The sequence below is a fragment of the Dermacentor albipictus genome, chromosome 8, assembly GCF_038994185.2.
Source record: "Dermacentor albipictus isolate Rhodes 1998 colony chromosome 8, USDA_Dalb.pri_finalv2, whole genome shotgun sequence".
Lineage (NCBI taxonomy): Eukaryota > Metazoa > Arthropoda > Arachnida > Ixodida > Ixodidae > Dermacentor > Dermacentor albipictus.
The window spans coordinates 36,605,629-36,624,923 of record NC_091828.1 but is presented as its reverse complement, the minus strand read 5'-3'; the positions used below and the strand labels follow the sequence as shown (position 1 = coordinate 36,624,923).

General features: G+C 49.2%; 1 protein-coding gene across 1 annotated transcript; it reads left to right on the top strand.

The window, feature by feature from the left end:
• Nucleotides 1-11,348: 11,348 nt before the first annotated feature.
• LOC139049226 (uncharacterized) lies at nucleotides 11,349-12,425 on the top strand. Its single transcript, XM_070524595.1, has 2 exons — nucleotides 11,349-11,921; nucleotides 12,060-12,425. Exons 1-2 carry the CDS (start codon nucleotides 11,349-11,351, stop codon nucleotides 12,423-12,425), a joined length of 939 nt encoding a protein of 312 aa, XP_070380696.1.
• Nucleotides 12,426-19,295: the final 6,870 nt, after the last annotated feature.

The window sequence follows — 19,295 nt, the reverse complement described above, 5'->3', positions numbered from 1 at the left end:
CTTGTTCGAGGCGCCGGCCCTCCTTTATAATTGCATTCACAGTGGCACAATCCTTACATATCAGGTGATTGAAGGCATCGTCTGCAATACCTTTCAATATATGACCAATCTTGTCTGTCTGGGTCATGTTGACATCAGCCTTGCGACAGAGGGCCCGCACATCCTGTATGTACACGACATACAATTCTGTGGATGTCTGAGCGCGGCACGCAAGTTCTTTTTTTGCTGCCAGATGAAGACCGACAGGTCTGCCAAAGAGGTCTCGCATTTTTTCTCTGTAGACATCCCAGCTCGTTAGGTCAGCTTCATATGTGTCATGCCACTGCTTCACAGTTCCCTTCAGATAAAAATTGGAGGACGCTTAAGCTTCGCCTTCAAGAGTGGGACGCGACAGCGTTCCCGTCGACCCGCCAAGGGGTATAAGACAATGCGCTACGGCACAGCAATCACTTACGATGCGCCCCGCATCGGACTTAGCGCCCACCTATCACGCGGTAAGCGTCGAGCAACGCAGCGTTTGGCGCGGCAACGAAACGTGCGCCTGAGCGAACGAAACGAACCAAAGAACTCGGTGTCTCGGAGGGGAAACGATCTACGCCAGCCAAACGTCGTGATCGGCACGGGCAGAGAGATAGATAGTAATCTAAACCGGAAGCACGGCGAAGCGTCGTCAGGGGAGAGGGAGTCCCGCGACGCGCCTGGCAGCGGTCCCAATGCGCGCGCGGCGCGCCTCCTGTCGGGGCAGCGCCGTACATTGAGAGGAGGGGGTCTTCTGTGTTTGCCGCAAGATGGCTCTGCGTGTGCGGAAAGCGCAGAAGAAATGCAGCGGAAACGCACTTCGCAACTCGTGTAATTGTGACTTCTGTACGTTACATGTTCATAATTACCGATATACACCGCAGTATAACTTTCCACGGCTCGTTTCGAAGGCAACACCGCATTCACTAGAGGCGCGTTTGCACCGCTTGGAAGCATCGAACTCGTGGCTGAGTGGTAGCGTCTCCGTCTCACACTCCGGAGACCTGGGTTCGATTCCCACCGGGCCAATCTTGGAAGTTGCTTTTTATTTATGAAGCGCCTGCCGTGATTTATCGCTCACGGTCAACGCCGCCGACGCCGACACCCGACGCCGACGACACCGGCTTTTCTGCGACACGAGCTCCTTAACGCTATCGCGTTAAAATATCACGTTTGCTAGCATCATTGTAGGATCCCACCTGCTGTTGTCGCACACTCGCTCGTACATCGTAAGCCAGTCCTCGACGTCGGCGTTGTCCGTGCCACAAAATGTCCCCGGGTATCGCGGATGAGTCAGGATGACCGTTGGCACGGGCTGCCGAGGCGTTGTCGCTTGTGTCGGTTGATTTGCCATTGTGGCGGCAGGTAGATGACTTTCGCTGCGAAGTTCCGTGGTTGTACCAGGCAGGCCCACGAGTGTAAAATAACGTATATTTAGGAATGGTGGTTATGGCGTTCAGGCAACTGCCAGACTTCGTCTTACTCTAGTCCAATTCAACTTCTTACGGCACTTCACCGTAACAATTCATATATATATATATATATATATATATATATATATATATATACATACATGTATATATATATATGTGTATGTAATGATTAGCGAGGTGTCGTTTATCACTGCCTTTCACGAACGCAATAAACATTTTGCGACAGTCTGCAATTTCACCATGCAAAACTTTTGTTGTCTCTCTTGGAACCAATGGCAGCACACAAGGCGTACTCTCGCGTGTATTTGTTGCTTCATTCTAATAGATTGAAGCTACACTAAAGTAATGGTGAAGATGCTTTTATTCAAATTGTTGATTCACAAACTGTGAAAAGCAAAGATGACTCTTATTTTCCGATTTAGCCTTCCAGTAGTAAAGAGTAAAATTCATGCATGAATGAAGCAAACACTTGCGCATTCCATCGCAATTGCCTCCAATAAGCTTTTCTTGCGACATGGTTAATGCTGGTTGCGACATATGGACGGATATAGAGAGTGCGGATTTTAACTGAGCGAACGCATGCAATTATTTATTTCGTCATCACGCTGGCACGCACGACACGCGTGCGTGCTCAGATTGTTGCGCTCATCATGCGCAGATCGAAGACTAGTTGAAGCGCTTGTCGTCGCACACATGCAATGGTTCCATGTGATGCTCAATACAACCCGCTGTAGAATCTCGCAATTTTTTTTAATAATATCGCGCGAGCACCGACTGCATAGCATGTGAGCGCCTTACAGAGGCTAGAAGCGCCGAATTTGGGACAGAATGCCTAAGTGAGCAAAGCAATACCCAGTCCGAAAGTCGTACGCTACCCAGTTTGTTTCAGCAGTACGCACCCCTACCTCTGTTATCCGTCAGGCCTCATAATGCCCCTGAAAACTAAATTAGAGCGCTTCCCGGATGTGTGCGGCTCCTCCTCTCATATGCGTTTTACGGTTCGCTAAACAAATCAGTTGACGGGCGAAGCCAACGGGGCTGGTACCTTGGCAGAGTAGATCGCCTTGCGTGATTCTCCAGCTAGGGCATTTCAGGACGCTCGGGTTAGGAGCGGCCAGCGGGAGCAGCCTGACAGGTGCAAAAACTAAGAAAATTCCCGTTAAATCGTCAATGAAATATACATACAGCCGAGTTCACTTACTGTCGTCTTATCGAAACGTGCAAGAGTCGGCGCTACCATATCCATGCATTTGAAAATATGGTCGCTGTGTGTTTAGATACATACATTCACCTGCACTTCAACTGACAAGTTCATACCGATCGCCGCGGTTAGTAGTTGCTCAGTAATTCGGAGAGCACCACAGAATGGCAATGCCTTTACTGTACAGTACAGTCAATTCAACGCTTGCGCCATACTAAGCAAGCGTTCTAAGCAAAAAATTCGCAGTTCCGCCGGGAAGGCGAAGCACCGATTGCGATAGCAAATTAGTATAGCTATACCAAGTAAGGATAGTAGTTCTACCGGCTGTATAAACTTGTAAACATTCGCTTACTAACCAAATGAAGAGTGATAGAATATGTAAGCGTGACTCAACGACGACGTATAGAAAGAAACAGACACACAGAGACAGCGCTGTCTTGGTGTGTCTGGTTCTTTCCACGTTCTTGTTCAGTCGTGCTTACGTATCCTGAGATGGATTCAAACTAACCAGCCGTTAACGTGTTGTACCTAAATTACCCAGCACGTTGTCACGCATGCACAGGTCAACATGAACGCGCATCGCTCGATGACAGCGCAAACTGTCTGAAAGCGCTGGAGTTAGGAATCGTGACAGCAGCCGCGACCCATTGACCTCCGTGCATCTGTCGCTTCAACGCGTACGAAACGTAAAAAAAAAGTACAGCGCATACGAAGCTACTTGCACTACGCGCACTCTTTAAACATCGCAGATAGCTTTGAAGTTGAGGCCCACTGGGCACGCTCTTTGGCCACGTCGCAGACAGCTTTCAAGCCACACGAGCGCCCGCAATACGTCCCTACGACGTCCGCGATTCGCGTGACCAACGCCGCCGTAGACGTCGAAGTTGGCTTCACTCAGTACGGAGCGGCGGCCGAGTAGGACATAGAGGCACAGTAGCTGACCATAGCAGCCGCCGGAGAAGAACGCCCTCCTCTCTCGCCTTACTCCCCTGCCTCCCTGCCTCGCGCGCCACAGGAGTGGGCATGCATCCTGGCCGCGTTCCTCACTCGCGCAGGCGAGATTGAATCGCGTTCGCCGGCTCACCCTCACAAGTTTTCACTCATATGGAACCTCACGGTAACGGTTACGGCGACGCTGGCGCTGACTTCGAAAGCAGAAATGTGGCTGAAGTGTCCATAAAGTTGCCGTCGGAATAATAAGCAAGCCCCAACGAGAGTGCAAGCTCTGCCCTGCGTTGACAAGCCGACGCGCACAGCGTGGACGCTCCCTTACTATCATTACTGCCAGCTAGCTCCCTCCGAGGAGGGTTCGAACGAGCTGCTGACAAGAGCTGACAAGAAAACACAACTGGCACTCGTCTCGTTGGCCCAAGACGTCGCCCCCACCTGGGTCCCACATTAGGCCTACCAATCCTAGCTTCCAACCCTACAGTGGCAAACAAAGTTGTTTCTCTCCCTCTGAATGCACCCACGAGAGAGCTCACGGGTGAACTAGAGCCGCTTATAACATAGAGTTTCATACAGTTGTAGGAAACTCTACGGCTTAAATGTGGTAGGTTTGTGCTTAGCAATAACTATGTCATTATCAATTCTAGCAAGCGCTATCTTGAATGTCCACATGTGCCTCGATGACTGTGCTTGAACGCTAGCACTATAACATTCCAGCGCTGTCGCGGCGAGTGGAACTGCTTATCGGTACAGACCGTTTCTTCGGCCGTACTTGATTCTGTTTGCCCCGTGGGTCGGCACGTTTCGCAATGCCATCCTGCTGAGCTATAGCGAGTGAAAACGTTTTTACAGCCGCGGCAAGAAGCTGTTTGCGATTCGGCTCCGCATAAGTAAAAGTTTGGAGAATGCTTAAGCTTTGCCTTTAAAAGGCCCCTCACCAGTCCCCATAGCAAATTTTGGTTATACGCTAGAAATTGTTACCTGTCCGCTAAAGAACGTTTTGCCGCAAACATTCTTCAAATCGGCTCATTAATAGCCGAGATAGAAATATTTGAGTGCCGCGAACCCATGATTTCAGTAGGCGGGCTCCACTGACAAGGAAGGCGCTGTCTACACTCGCCCCCTCTAGAGATGGCAAGCGAAATTCCTTCTCTGCGTTCTCCCATACCAGAACCCGTGGATCGCGTAACGCTTACGTCACAGGCCTCGTCTTCATTTTTTATGCGAAGCATACTAGCCGCACAACCACGCTCTTCCTTGCTGCACCGCGCGCGGCCGCGTAGCTACCATATGACGTCATAACAGCTGCAAAAGCGGAGGCTCAACTCGTGCGCTCGCTTGCGGCTGCGTAGCTACATAGCCGGGTCTCAGCTCGTGTGCTCGCCTGCATGAGTTGTTTCTTCGTCCAGCCGAACCAAATATAGCCAAGCAACAGCAGTTCGCCAGGCTAAACAGTGGTTCAACAACTAAAATAAAGGCTAGTATGCTTCGCATCCTGGGCTTAACCTTAGCTAAGCCACAGCCATTTTTTATGCGAAGCATATTACTAGAGCTCAACCCAGCTCCTCAGGCGCGGCGGTGTCGCCTTCAATACCACGTGACACGGTGACGTCACGACAGAGGAGAAACGGGGCTCCAACTCGCGCCGTCGCTCGCGGCGTCCCGGCGGTATATAAGCAGCTGCGCTTGCCTCTGCTAGACACTCACGAGGTGAGATGCCTCGTGGCTCGTGGAGACAGAGCTGCTCGTTGGAATGAGAAGCGAAGGTTGCGGCGTGCTACAGAGACTGTTTCTAGGTGGCTTTGCTATGGCGCAGTGACTACGCGCCCCGCATCGGACGCGGTGAGCGTCGAGCAACGCAGCGTTCGGCGCGACAACGAAATGTGCACCTGAGCAAGCGCCGCAGGCCTGAGCCGACGCCGACGACATCGGCTTTTCTGCGACACGAGCTCCTTAACGCAGTCGCGTTAAAATAAAGGCTAGTATGCTTCGCATCCTGGGCTTAACCTTAGGTAAGCCACAGCCATTTTTTATGCGAAGCATATTACGAGGGCTCAACCCAGCTCCTCAGGCGCGGCGGTGACCATGAAATCACGTGACACCGTGACGTCACGACAGAGGAGAAGTGGCTTTGGCTCAACTCTTGCAAGACGGGCTGGGTGGGAATCGAACCAGGGTCTCCGGAGTGTGGGACGGAGACGCTACCACTGAGCCACGAGTACAACGCTTCAAAGCGGTACAAAAGCGCCTCTAGTGAATGCGGTGTTGCCTTAGAAACGCGCTGTTTCTAAGGCGTGCGTCTCTTGCTCAGGCGCACATTTCGTTGCCGCGCCGAACGCTGCTTTGCTCGACGCTCACCGCGTCCAATGCGGGGCGCGTAGTCGCTGCCCTGTAGCCCATTGTCTTACACCCCTTGGCGGGTCGACGGGAACGCTGTCGCGTTCCACTCTTGAAGGCGAAGAAGTAATGCATGAGTTGTTTCTTCGTCTAGCCGAACCAAATATAGCCAAGCAACAGCAGTTCACCAGGCTAAACAGTGGTTCAACAACTAAAATAAAGGCTAGTATGCTTCGCATCCTGGGCTTAACCTTACCTAAGCCACAGCCATTTTTTTTAAAGCGAAAGCTTTACTACGCCAGCCAGCGAGCCATTTCGGCTCGTCCCGCCGTATGCCGTATGCCCTATGCCGTGGCTGACGAACGACGAACGACTTTGAGCCACCGTTGCTTAGCAACGCAGCAGCTACGCTCCAACAGATGGCGCCGCCGTCGACACCACGGCCGCCTCTGCTCGCTCTACCCGTTGCTCTACCGTATGTGCTCCGCTGGAGTAGAGGGAGAGGAGGTGTCACCTGGCGAGGTATATATATATATATATATATATGCGCTTCGCCTCAATGTATTTAGTCGTTCCAAGCGTCCTTCCTGTCCTTAGATCACTATCTCTTAGTCGTTATGGAGAGCGCGAAAGAGACGCAGCAACGACCGAACGAAGCGAGGAAAAGAAAAAGCGCTCAAGGGACGCCAGAAGAACGCGCCGCACGACTCGAGAAGCGTCGTAACGAAGATGCGAAGTGACTCTTCAACTCTTGCTTTCCGAATTCAACTAGGGTTAACCAGAGCTAAACCACAGGCAATTCTTTCTCCTCGCTGTTTATTTTTCGGCACTACGCACTTCCGCTGACGGCGTCGCGCGCGAGCTGTTGTCGCGTTCGCGCAGCGCATGATTTTGCGCACTGTGCACGAACAAGACTCGCTGTATAATTCAGTGCTACAGGAATACTGAGGCAGAACAAGTGGATCGCATAGCATGATCACGCGCTGTAGCACGGTAAAAAATTGCATGGTTTCGGTACCTAAGCACGTGACCGCACGACCGTGGGAACAAGCAGACGAACCGTAAGTGCACCTTTCTTGCTTCGGTGAGAAGTAAAAAAAACACGCACATTCCGTTTGTGTGTTTTATTATTTCTATAAACTTCAATCCGTCAATTCAAGCAAGATCGCACAGATAACTGATGTTCTCTTAAATATTTCTCAAAGTCACGTGTCACCACGAGCGACGTCAACCTGCAGACACCAGTACGTAGGCGCTGGCACGCGAGTACGTTATCCTCCGGCTTGAAGGGCGGCAGCCGCGATGAGGAGAAACGGCGTTCGGTTTAAAATTTCAGATCTTTCCTCGGCGCGTAGCGATGCAGTACTTTGCAGACACCCTCGTTATGGTGTTCTTCCCAGCGACTGCAGCGTATGTCCCCTAATGTTTATCGGGAAACGCTCGAAGCAAACGCTATGCATGAAGGCGGGCTTTCGGTTCGAAACGCGGCCAGTTGCATGTGTCGCGATGCGGCGGAGGCGAGCGCCATCTGTAGCGTTTCAAGGAAGCAGGCGCACTGCTCCGTGGGCTAAGATATTTACGTGCCGGCGCGCGGAAATGGCGGACGCCGTCCCCGGTATGTGCATTTTAGTAACCCTGGAAAACGGGTTTGTTTGAGTTTTTGCGAAACAGAAGTGTGGTTTGTCGTATATTCAAATTACAATGCGAGAGCTGTCATGTCTGTAGGTTATGCGTATGTAGGCGTAAGTCGTAGTTTAAAATTTTCCACGTATTTTAGCTTGAAAAATTCAATTAGCTCAGTCAATTCCTTGTGTCACATGAATGACTTGAGTATGTGCGGTTGAAAAAAGAAACCATGTGCCGGTACGACATCTAACGCCGGACGCCGGACGCCGCCACCAACAGTTTTTGGCGACACGGGCTACTTAACGCTGCCGCGTTCAAATCCGAGGGCACCTAAGCACTTCTTATCAGTCTCCTTGGCATGTCTCATGCAAGCGCCGCCGCAAAACGGAAGGGGCTGCTAGTGGAACCTGAGAATGACAAATCGCACACAATTGTCCATCTGGCCAATGCAAAACAAAAACGAGAAAAGCATAAATGATCTCGTTATTACCAGTGTTTACTTGCTGGTAGTTGAACTAAAGTTTTGTCACACAAAATGGCGAATACCTCTTTAGATGTGGGCGAGGTCTACAGCATGAAACTTCCGCTTCATAAACAGTTGCAAGGTAATTCCGCCTCCGCTTCAAGTCGATGAACTTCGTGGGTGAGTTAGGGGTGACACAGAGGGGGAGTCACTGCGCACGGCACTATCTCGCGTCATCCCATGCGGGAGAGGACTAGGAGGAGTCTCGGATCTTAAACTCATGACGTCAGTGCGCACCTGATCAGTCAATATATGCCTTATATTACAGATACTTTCAAAACACAAAACGCAGCTAAGAAACTTCCAGCGTTTAAAAAATTGTTTTATAAAGGTGACTCTTTTTCGAGCCTAACGCATAAATATGTGGCTCTAAGCAACGACAACGTAACTTTATACCTGCTGCTTTCTATGTGTAGCGTATCACTGAAAAGGTCATTCGGCCGTGATCGGCAACGGCCTGCGGCCTAGACTGCTTATTTGTTTTATTTATCTTTTTGCGAAATGATGTCTTACCTCGTAAACACGTGAAGATGGTGGATGCTGGAGCTTTCCGATTCGCCAGCCGGTCTGTCTTCCTGCTGCGTGTGTTTTCTTTCCTTTTTGCACGTTTGGTGGGAGCGGGCGAGCAGGGATCTCCCATGGTCTCCATCACCCCCTCCCCTCGCGCTTATCGGGACCGACATAAACTGTTTCCACGTCAGTAAGCCCACTCGGCCCTCGGCAGATCTATTACCGGAACCTGGGCCACTCCGAGATTGAGAAACATCATGGCCGGGATGCCGACTCGAGTGAAAGAAGTGGATAGCTCCTCATCTATCCAAGTGGCGAGTGATTAGCGCACGATGACAGACTGTTTTAGTGAAAGGCACTTTATGGAGGACGCAGCGGAGATGCTCATTCACGACGTCCTCACAAGCACCAGCAGGTTTTGTGAATTTGTATGCTGCTTAGAAGATAGCAATATGGCACATCATCAATGTTAAATAAATTAGTTAGCCTTCCGGTACTGCGTGTTCTACTAAACTAAATTATCGCTAAGGGTAATAAAATCGGAAAATATCAATATTCAGAAGTGTCGATTGCTATTTCTATTTGCAACACAAATTACAAACGACGGGGTGCGTAATATTTCCGGAGAAACTAAAAATAGGTTGCTTTTTACATATGTGGGGGTGTTTCTTTAGCTGCACCAGGTTTTCGATAAATTGTCGGGGCAGACATCACAATTTTCACCCTTAAACTATATTACTCGATGATGCGGTCATTAATTCTACGAGAGATCAAAATCCTGAATTGAATAAGTTATATATTGTTATGCGGAGATAGTATCGCCCGTGAGATTCTAATTTCGCTAATGATCTTTTTCATTTACTTGAAGGCACATATTTCAGTTTACTAATAGTAGCCAGTGAGTATTCGAGGCGTATCTGCTAAGAGTGAATTTTGGGTACTACTGCAGTTTCGAGGTATTAAATTCCAACCTGTCCGACCAAATACACTTGCGTTCCAGTTAATTTCGTGCTTCAATGCATCCATTAGCTCTCTTTTTATAAAATAAGTGGAAGAAAAGTGCATTTGTAACGCATATTCCATGACACATATCTCAAAACCAGTGCAATCCTATAAATTCGTTCTAATTTGATATGCCTTCCATGCTCACTAGTTACCATTAGTATATAGATATGTGTGGTGTGGAGTAATAATTAATTTATTATCAAATTGCCGTAATTATAGTGATAATTCAGTGAAGCATATTGATTTTTCGTTGTAGTGATGGTAACCTTATTTAGTATTTTAGGTGAAGGGTTGGAATTATGTTATCTATCACGGGAAATATTTTTCGAAGTTTGGTACAGCTAAAAAAAAACTGCCTTTATAATACTCCCAGTGGCATATATTCGAATTGCTAAGAAATGGCGGCAAATGATAAAAGCGTCTCCACTCAGTAGAAATATTTTAGAAAGCACACATTCAGAGGAATTCGTTCCAAGAGCTGCCCCAAAACACGCAGAATTTACCATATCTAGAAAGAAATTCTTCCAGAAAATCGCCACTGGAAGACCAACGCACCCCGCCGCAGTTCTGAGTATATACAACACGAAGATACTCTGTGCAAGAAACTAAAAGTTATCACCACGTCTGGTCCCTAAATGTGACCTAATTGATGTATACAATTGAACCAGTTACTGTAAGTGATTAAAAAATTCATTTGTTTGCTTAAAGTTTCTGAGCCATCAATTTCTTTTTATCCCTTAAAACCACGTGGCCAGGGCCATGAACAGACATGTTGAAGTGTCTTGTCTTACTTTGGAATGTAAGATTCTTTATCTTTGATGGAAAAGTTGTCAGAATGCCCATGAAAATCCACTTTGTTTTCTCTGATGGTCAGCGTAAAAACACGATAATGCGTGGCGTATTGACACTTGTGCTACAAATATTGAATGCACCAAGGCACCTATCAAATCGTCTTCACCTCTGTAACTGCGCCAAATAAATCCATATTATATGCAATGCTCAAAGCTACTAGGAAATTCAAAGTAATTTTTTTAATCAGCGGTGAAATGGCAAAGTCAGCTCGGTTTCCCACCGAGCTGACTCGGTGGGAAACGCTGGCTACCGCGAAATCCTAATATTAGGCACCTGAAGACAACATGTACATTGCCATGGCAAGTGGTTATAAGTAAAAGGTTCACAAGAAGGTTAAAAATATGCTCGACGATTACGTTACTCTCTTATCTGAAATTTGAGCGCAGCTTTATAAGTGTTTTCATTTGGCCATATATTAAGCCTAAGAATCTGAGACCAAAATCTCCGCACCGCCTGGCAGTGGGCCAGTGCCGTCAGTGACTTCGCATAGGATGGGGTAGTATGGGAACACTGGCATGATGAGCGCCATCGAGCCCAGTTATGGCAGACGACTACAGTGAAGGCGCGAGCAATGTATTGAGGCTGTACGGACCGCCCGTGACTTCTCCGTACCTCGCCGTGCGTGTCATTTCCCCTTGCTCCGGAAATCGAATTTGCCTCACCGTGTGAGCAGGGGGGGGGGGAGGCATTCCCCGAAGCTCTTCTTTAAAACCGAGGTGGCTTCCCGACTGGGGCGCCGCCACAGCCACACGGCGAACTTGCTTTTACTTTTAAATGAGGCCCGTCGACTTTCCGCTCTCAAGCTGTCAAAACGTGTATTGCTTGCCTCCGCCAAACCGAGCTCCCAACAAGTGGTGACACAGGATATTTACATTTCTTTTTTCGAACACTAGCCATGGACGACGTTGCACCTATTCCTGCAGACAGAGACGACACCATCAATACGTCTCTTGTCATCGCCCCAGAGTTTCGGCTTCCCAGCTTTTGGCAGAAGAATATCTACGTTTGGTTTATGCAAATAGAGGCCCATTTTCAACCCCGGCACATCACTTCACACAAAGCGAATTGCCTGCACGTCGTCGCCGCGCTACCCTTCGACATCGCCTATGCCATAGACGATTTACCAACGGTTACTCCTTCGGCCACAGCATACAATGAGCTGAAACGGGCGGTCCTCCAGCGCCTCGAGCCCTCACAACAGAGCAGGCTTCAACAGCTCCTTTCCAAGGAACTCAGAGAGCAACGACCGTCACAACTAATGCACCGGTTGCGTCAGTTACTGGGTGAACACTCCGAAAACGAGAGCCAGCTTCCAGTTTTGCGCGAGCTGTCCTTGCAACACCTCCCACAGTCCACACGCATAGCACTGGCAGATTCCGACGAGATGAGTCTCGCTCGGCTAGATGCGCTTGCTGACCGCATATGCGACTGCTCGTCTTCGGCACAGCTACTTATTACCACTGCAAGAGTCTCCGAGCCAGCCTTTCCGACTCTTACGCCTAAAGAAAACAGTCGACTGCCTTACCAGTGCACTGGAGAAGCTGACGACGGGTGGCAACATTGGCGACCAACTTCGTCATAACCATTCCCCTTGACTGTCTCGCAGCGCACCTACACACTCGCCGAAGCAGCTGTGCTGGTACCACCGTCGTTTTCACGAACAAGGAAGTCGCTGCACCCAACCCCGTTCGAGGCCGCGAAATGCACCGCCCAGTCGGCAACGGCGGCACGCGAAATCGGCTCTCGTGCAAGTAGGCTATTCTTCGTAGCGGACCGCATCACCGGCTGGCGCCTCCTCGTCGACACTGGTGCTGAGCTGTCTATGGTTCCCGCCATGGCCACAGATAACCAGCGCGGCCAGTCCCAACCCACGCTCCACGAGGTGAACAACACAGCCGTCCCGACGTACGGGCTCCGGTCAACGACGCTATACACATCGGGCCCCTGCGCTTGCTCAGACGGGTGTTTGTGATCCTCGACGTAATCTTTGTGATACTGGGAGCGGACTTCCTCAGCAATTTCAAGTTAGATATGAGCGTTCGCGATTGCCATCTAAAGGATAACGTTACATCCCTCGATGTACTTGGCTTGCAGCCCAACCTCACCTGATGTGGCATCCGTACGTTTCGACTGATCTCAAGATGCTTGCTCTGTACCCGCAACCTACGAAACTCTGATACGATGCGCTGCCCGTCAAACACAAGGTGTTGCATCATATCACCACAACCGATCCACCTGTTGCTGTCCGGCCATGGAGGCTCGCTGGACTGAGGCTGGAAGTCGCCGGCCACGAGTTCGAACACATGCTTCAGCTCGGTGTTATTCGTCTTTCCTCCAACTGTTACTCTTCACCTCTCCATCTGGTTTCAAAGCAGGACAGTGGCAACTGGCGGTACATTGCCCCGCTGTGGATGCCGTCACTATTTCGGATGAATATCCCCTTCCCCACATACAACACTTTAGAACTCGTCACGGAGGAACCAAAACATACACAAAAATTGGTTTGATGAGCGCGTACAACCAGATTTCTGTTGAATCTGTCAACACTCCGCAGAAACAAATCACAACTCCATTTGCCCCATTTGAGTTTGTCCGTATGCTTTACAGTTTGATGAATGCGGCGCAAACTTTTCAAACGTTCGTGGACGAGGTTGCGCGTGTACTCCCGTTAATTTTCGTCTACCTTGACTACATTGTCATAGAAAGTTGCACAGACGAAGGCAACAAAGAGATCCTTTGCCCTGTATTTGAGCTACTGTATGAACATGGCCTGGACCTAAAGCACCAGAAATGCAGTTTCGGAGGTGAAGCCCTCGATTTGCTCAGCCATCGCATTTCACCACAAGGCACGAAGCCACTCAAATCATGGTTGCGGGCAATTGGGGAGTTTCCCTCTCCAACCTCCTTCCGTAATTTGCGCGAGTTACTGCGACTCATTAATTTTCACAGGCGCTTTATACCATCCTGTGCGCAAGTTCATCAGCCGGTTACAGATCTGCTACGCAACTCAAAAGAATGCCTACTTTCCACTGGTCCTCGGAGCAGGAACACTCCTTCCAGTAAACAAAACGCTGTTGGCGCCTGAAGTGTTTGTGATTCATCCATTGCCCTACGCGCCAACTCGCCTTATGGCAGGCACGTGGACCACGGCAGTGGTTGCAGTTGTCCAGTATTAGAATGAAATAGACTGGAGGCCACTCGGCTTCTTCTGAAAGCACCTGAAACCTACAGAAGCTCGCTACAGCACATCGGGGATAGGGATGTTGGCCATCTAATGCCCTGTCAAGCATTCCCGTTCTCTTTTTCTTGAAGGATGTAGCTTTTACTCTCTGACCGAAAACGAAGTTAACCTTCGTTTTCAAGAACAACCATCCCTCATAACCAGAATGCAATATTCGGCAACCTTCCTTTGTCTCCGAATTTTCTACGAACATCCACAATATAAGTGGGACCGAAAATTAGGCAGCTGACCCACTGTCGCAGATCGGGGCGCTGTGCCTGCTTGCCCTGTGGATTTCCAAGCCCTAGCCTGCGCTCAGCTTAACAATCACAAGCTGCGCAGATAGCGAGAAAAAGGCTGGTCACTACACTATGACATTGGTCACGTGTGACATCAAACGCAGCTCCTCGCCTGTTCGTGCCCCATCTGTTTCCGCTGCCAATATTCTATTCACTGCATGGGCTAAGCCACCCCGGAATTAGAGCAAGGCAGAGGCTTATCCCAGACTGCTTCTTCTGACCGGGGGTCAACAAAGATCTTCGAAGCTGGGAAAGAAGCTGCCAAGCTTGTCAAGCCACGAAAGTGACCCGCCACATGTGCTTAGTGGTGCAGCCATTCCGACCACCCTAGCCGTTACGATCACGTGTATTTAGACTTGGTGAGGCCTCTTCCGCCCTTCCTAGGTTTCAGGTATCTCCTCACGTGTGTTGACCGCTACTCAAGGTGGCCTGAGGTGGCGCCTCCACAGGAAAGTGTGGCGGAAGCATTTGTTGCTACCTGGGTGTCGTAGTACGGTTGCCCTTTACGCATAACTACTGACCAGTGCTGACAATTCCAAAGCTCGCTTTTTTCTGCCCTGGCGAGACTGCTCGGCGAGCGCCTTCATACAGCCATGGCTTACCATCCACAGCGCAACGACGTGGTCGAGAGTCTCCGCCAACACCTGCATGTTTCATTGTCCACGACGCTCGACAGACAGCACTGGCTAAAATGGCTACCCTTAGTACTACTGGGCTGCGAGCAACAATAAGGATAACAATGGAGTCCGCGAATCCGAGATGCTCTATAAGTCAGCAATCCACGTTCCAGGCAAGTTTTTTGTCACGCAGCAAATACTCAGCCAGCGGACACGCAGCACGTAGAGAAACTACACTTCTGGCTTCACCAGCTTCGACCTACACCCTCGTGTATCGCCTGCGGGCAGCCTGCGCTTAGTTTGCTCACAATGAATACGACCACGCGCATCTTCCTTCGACGCGACTCTATGAAGCCATCACTGACTCATTCGTACGAAGGCATTCGCGTTCAGAGAAAACCTTGAAAAGCGATCTTCGTGGCAAAAAGCCAGTGTCATGCGACCGCGTGAAACCAGCCCATCTAGAACATTTATTTTCATTCCTTCCGCTTTCTTTCATTTTCATTCCTTCCGGCATTAAAGGGGGGCTTGTAGTAACCGCCCGTCACTTCGCCATTCCTCGCCATAGGTGTCATTGATTCTTGCTCCAAAAATCCAGTTTGCGTAGCGGTGGGTTCATTGCCGAGTGCTCTTTCTTGAAACCGTGGTTGCTGCCCGACTGGGGCGCCAGCACAGCCACTCGGCAAACCTGCTTTTATTTTTGAATAAAGCCCGTCCACTCGACGTTTTCAAGCTGTCTAAACGCGTATTCCTTTCTTCCGCCCTGCCGAGCTCCCAAGAAAGCAATTATATTAAACAGAAATCACTGCACCAACGGGCAGTGGGTCAGTGCCGTCAGAGCCTTTGCAGAGGAATGGTCACCATGGCAACGCTAGCATTAAAAGGAGGATCGGAGCCAGCTGTGGAAGAAGAGGTAGAAGACGATGACAGACGCTATCGCAATTGCATACGCGCATTCGCGCGGTCACACAAACGCCGACGTTCAACCCAGGAACGGGAGTTTAAGAGTTGCGCTCTAATAACAACAGACTAAGTAGGTAGCGGCTTGGCAATAATCTGGAGAAAAGTAATAGAAAACACATCCTCTTGTAATTGTGAGAATGTTAGACAGCCACCAAATAATATAAAATGATATTATAGTTCCGTTATTCCAAGGGTAAAACACTAACAATTCTTCCAGTTACACAATATTCATAAGGCTGACATTCTAGGTTGAGCTTGGGGCATTCAAAAAGCAACCACATACAGCAATCAGACCTCGGCTATCCAGTCGTCACTGGAATTCTCCTCTCAAATTTGTCGCGAGTTAGAATAAGTGCCATGCGTAATGAGCTGGGCGATATGAATCATTTTGCCACTGTCCATAAGCGGCTAGGCGCTATGATGTGCGCTACCACAGCCCTTAATAGTGGAGACGCTTAGTGACAATGTAAAGCTTGTTATTGATAAGAAAATGAATGCAGAGATAAGTAGAAACATTTTAAAAATCGCTTGAAACATTTTAAGGCACGATCACTTGTCCCTACAATTAAGCTATCCAGCAGCAGTGATAGCGTTTTGCTGAGCGCTATACAGGTCTTGGCTAACAGCTACCCAAGCACTATCTTTGAAGACTCCGCATATACTTCCTTCATTTTTAACAAACCCTGTATCGCAATAATTGCAGTACTTGCTCGAAGATTCCACCTCTTTGCCTTCCATGTACAGACGTCAGCTAAGCATCCCACCTATTAGAATGGGAGCGCAAGCCTACGTTCACAGCTTTTCTTAGTAAATGGCAGGGTGCGTGATCTTCATTACATACGGCGCACGTTGAGCTGTGTCCTTCCGTGGGTTTTGTTATGTGGGTGATTAAATTGTTCGCCAGGTAAGGTGACCGCTAATAGAGTCTGAACAACTGCAGCCACAAACTGCACTACATGAAGTTGAGTGCGTCCGTGGCTGTATGTATTGTGTGGAAGTAAATTCCTTGTCATTGTACTGTGGCTACCAGCCGAGTCTGAACCACGTCCGAAACCAGTGCGCGCGTTTACACTTCATGTGCGCGTCGGGACGACTAGTGGTGACTGCCAACACCTCGAGAACTTTGCGAAAGCGGGCTGATCCGACACTTCTTCGTCAGGCGGATTCAGGCACGAAAAAGTGGTGGGTAGGGAATAAAATAAATTAAATACACAAAGAAAACATGTTTAGGTACACGTTTCCTCGCTGGTAAATATGTGACTTATACAGTTCAGAAACGTAGATGGGTAGGTGATTGCGCCGATGTCGTGTGGAAGGCCGTTCCAGTCCGAGGCGAAACGTGGGAAGCGAAGTTGTGATGCATGTTGCGCTTTAATTGAGACAGTATATATATATATATATATATATATATATATATATATATATATATATATATTGAGAGTTGTAGTGCGCAGCCATAGTATACCTTAAAGAAGATATGAAGTCACGCTGTTCAACACGATTTTCGGAATTAAAATAAACGCATTAGTATTTGAAACTTACAGTGACAGTTTTTGTTACAACAGAAATCACCTTGGGACAATAAAGCTACAGACAGACAGGACAGTTTATTTGGTCCTAAGGTACTACATTGTCGTGGTAGCGGGTCGCACCAGCACCGGCGGCAGCAGACTGATTTTCAACCCTGCCGAAGGTCCTTTGAACAGCCCGAAGTTGGGCTTGAAGGTCGTCGCTCTTTACAGCTTCTTCCCAGTCTTCTTGCCTGTTGAAAGGCGAGTGGTGCAACGCAGAACATTGCCACAGCATGTGGTTAAGGGTGGACCGTTCCTCGCCGCAGTCGGGGCAGCGGGGATCCACACCCAGAGTTAGTGGCTCAGCCTGGATCGAGACGGAAAGGGGGCCCGTCTACAGCATTCTCAGCACCGAGGCCTGGGATCTGCCTAGCCTCGGGTGAGGAGTCGGAAACTGCCTTCGTCCCAGCTCGTAGTGAGCAGTGATGTTGTGGAAAGTAAGCAGCGGGTCCGTGGTTCAGTCGATCCCCTGCGAAGCCGGGCCAGTGTTGGACAGACGCTGCATTCAGGATCTTGCCCTGGGGGTAAACTACCGTTGCCGCGTAGGAGTTTTATCCTGGATACTGTGCCGCATCTATGAAGGACACGAGCTCTGCGTTCTGCAGTGCAGTCTTGATGAGTGCTCGGGCCCTGGCTGGGCTCCTGGCCTCGTTGTATTGTGGGCGAGCATTTCTTGAGAAGGGGGTGACTGGAAAGGCGTCCCTTTCACCCTGGCAGAGCGGGACGGCGCACAACTCCTCGGCCATGGCTGCCAGACCCGCCATATCGAGTATTCGGCGGCCAGCTTTGGTGGTAGACAGGCGAACGATCTGTGGCGTTTTCTATGCTTCTACGACTTCACTCAGGGTGTTGTGGACCCCTAGTTGCATCAGCTTCTCTGTGCTGGTCGTCACGGGGATGCCGAGTACTCGTTTATTGCTCTTCCTGAAGCTACAAAAAAAATAATAAACAGAGCACTTTTCTGGGAAGACATTTGATTCTAACACAACTTGACAGAGAGGAGGCACGGATTCCTACCAACTGTGAATGCTCGTGTGGGGTATTATCCATAATTATTTCAGGAGCTAGCAAAAATTCCTGTAGCCATTGCTTACATGTTCCCCCTTGAGGTGGTGCCTGCATAAGGTGGTGCCTGACTTCCATGGCTGTTGCAAAGGTTGTGCGTTTCGCCGACCGGGTTCGTACTTCTAGCCAAAAATCGAAATGGTGATCTGGTACTTCATCGTATATTGGACATGTCCGCTCGGAATGAGAAGAGTACCGGGAAAGGATGATGCATGATTTTACAATATGCAAACCACAGGTTCAAATTGCGATTTGATCCTCCCGGTCTATCCAGCGAAAAAACAAAACACTGTCACTACGAATTTGCTATGGATTTGCCCGTAAGCCTTCGGAGTCCATGCCAAGATGGACAATAATGAAAAATACGTTAAAATACTTCCCCGTAAGTGTAAACTCTCCATTATCGTTGTCGTCTTAACCACCCCTCCTCCCCTCCATTCCAGTAATGCAGAGACAGCAAAAAAAAAAATCTGAAGTCAAAGCACGTCTCAGAATAATGAACACCCTAGCACACATTCCATGAAACGCCTAACTTCGCCAAACGATAACGAAAGAAAGTGCATCAAAAGGAGGGGGCATCCGCTGCTCCAAAAGGTTTCCACACTTCCAAGAAGTTATTATCTCGACCACACAGAGGTCTGCGTCTTTTTAGGACCTTGCTCAATCCCACCCGAGGCGGAAACAGCACTCACGTCCACTTACGCTGACGCAACTCTTTGTGTAACGGTTAATGGCTCCTTGATCTCGAAGTCTTCAAGGGAACGGGGAGCACATACTGTTGCACTTATCTAGGCCCATTCTCGAGCCTCAGAACCACTTGCATATTGGCACTGTGTGCTGAGCAAAGTAGGATACAAGCCTGCCATAGTTATCACAAGCAGAAGGCAGGTAGGGCTTCGTTGGGCAAAAGAAAGTTAACGCTTTGAAAGCATAACTTTTGCACCTGTACTTTCGTACTTTAAGCTTAGTTATTTATACCTGGTATTGGGAGGATAAGGCTAAAATGAGTACAAAATGAGTATCCGACGAGAATGTGATAACAACGGCTATACTGATGTATTTATCGTCCTCAGGTTAGGTGATGCTCATGTTGCACCCCTCACAGAC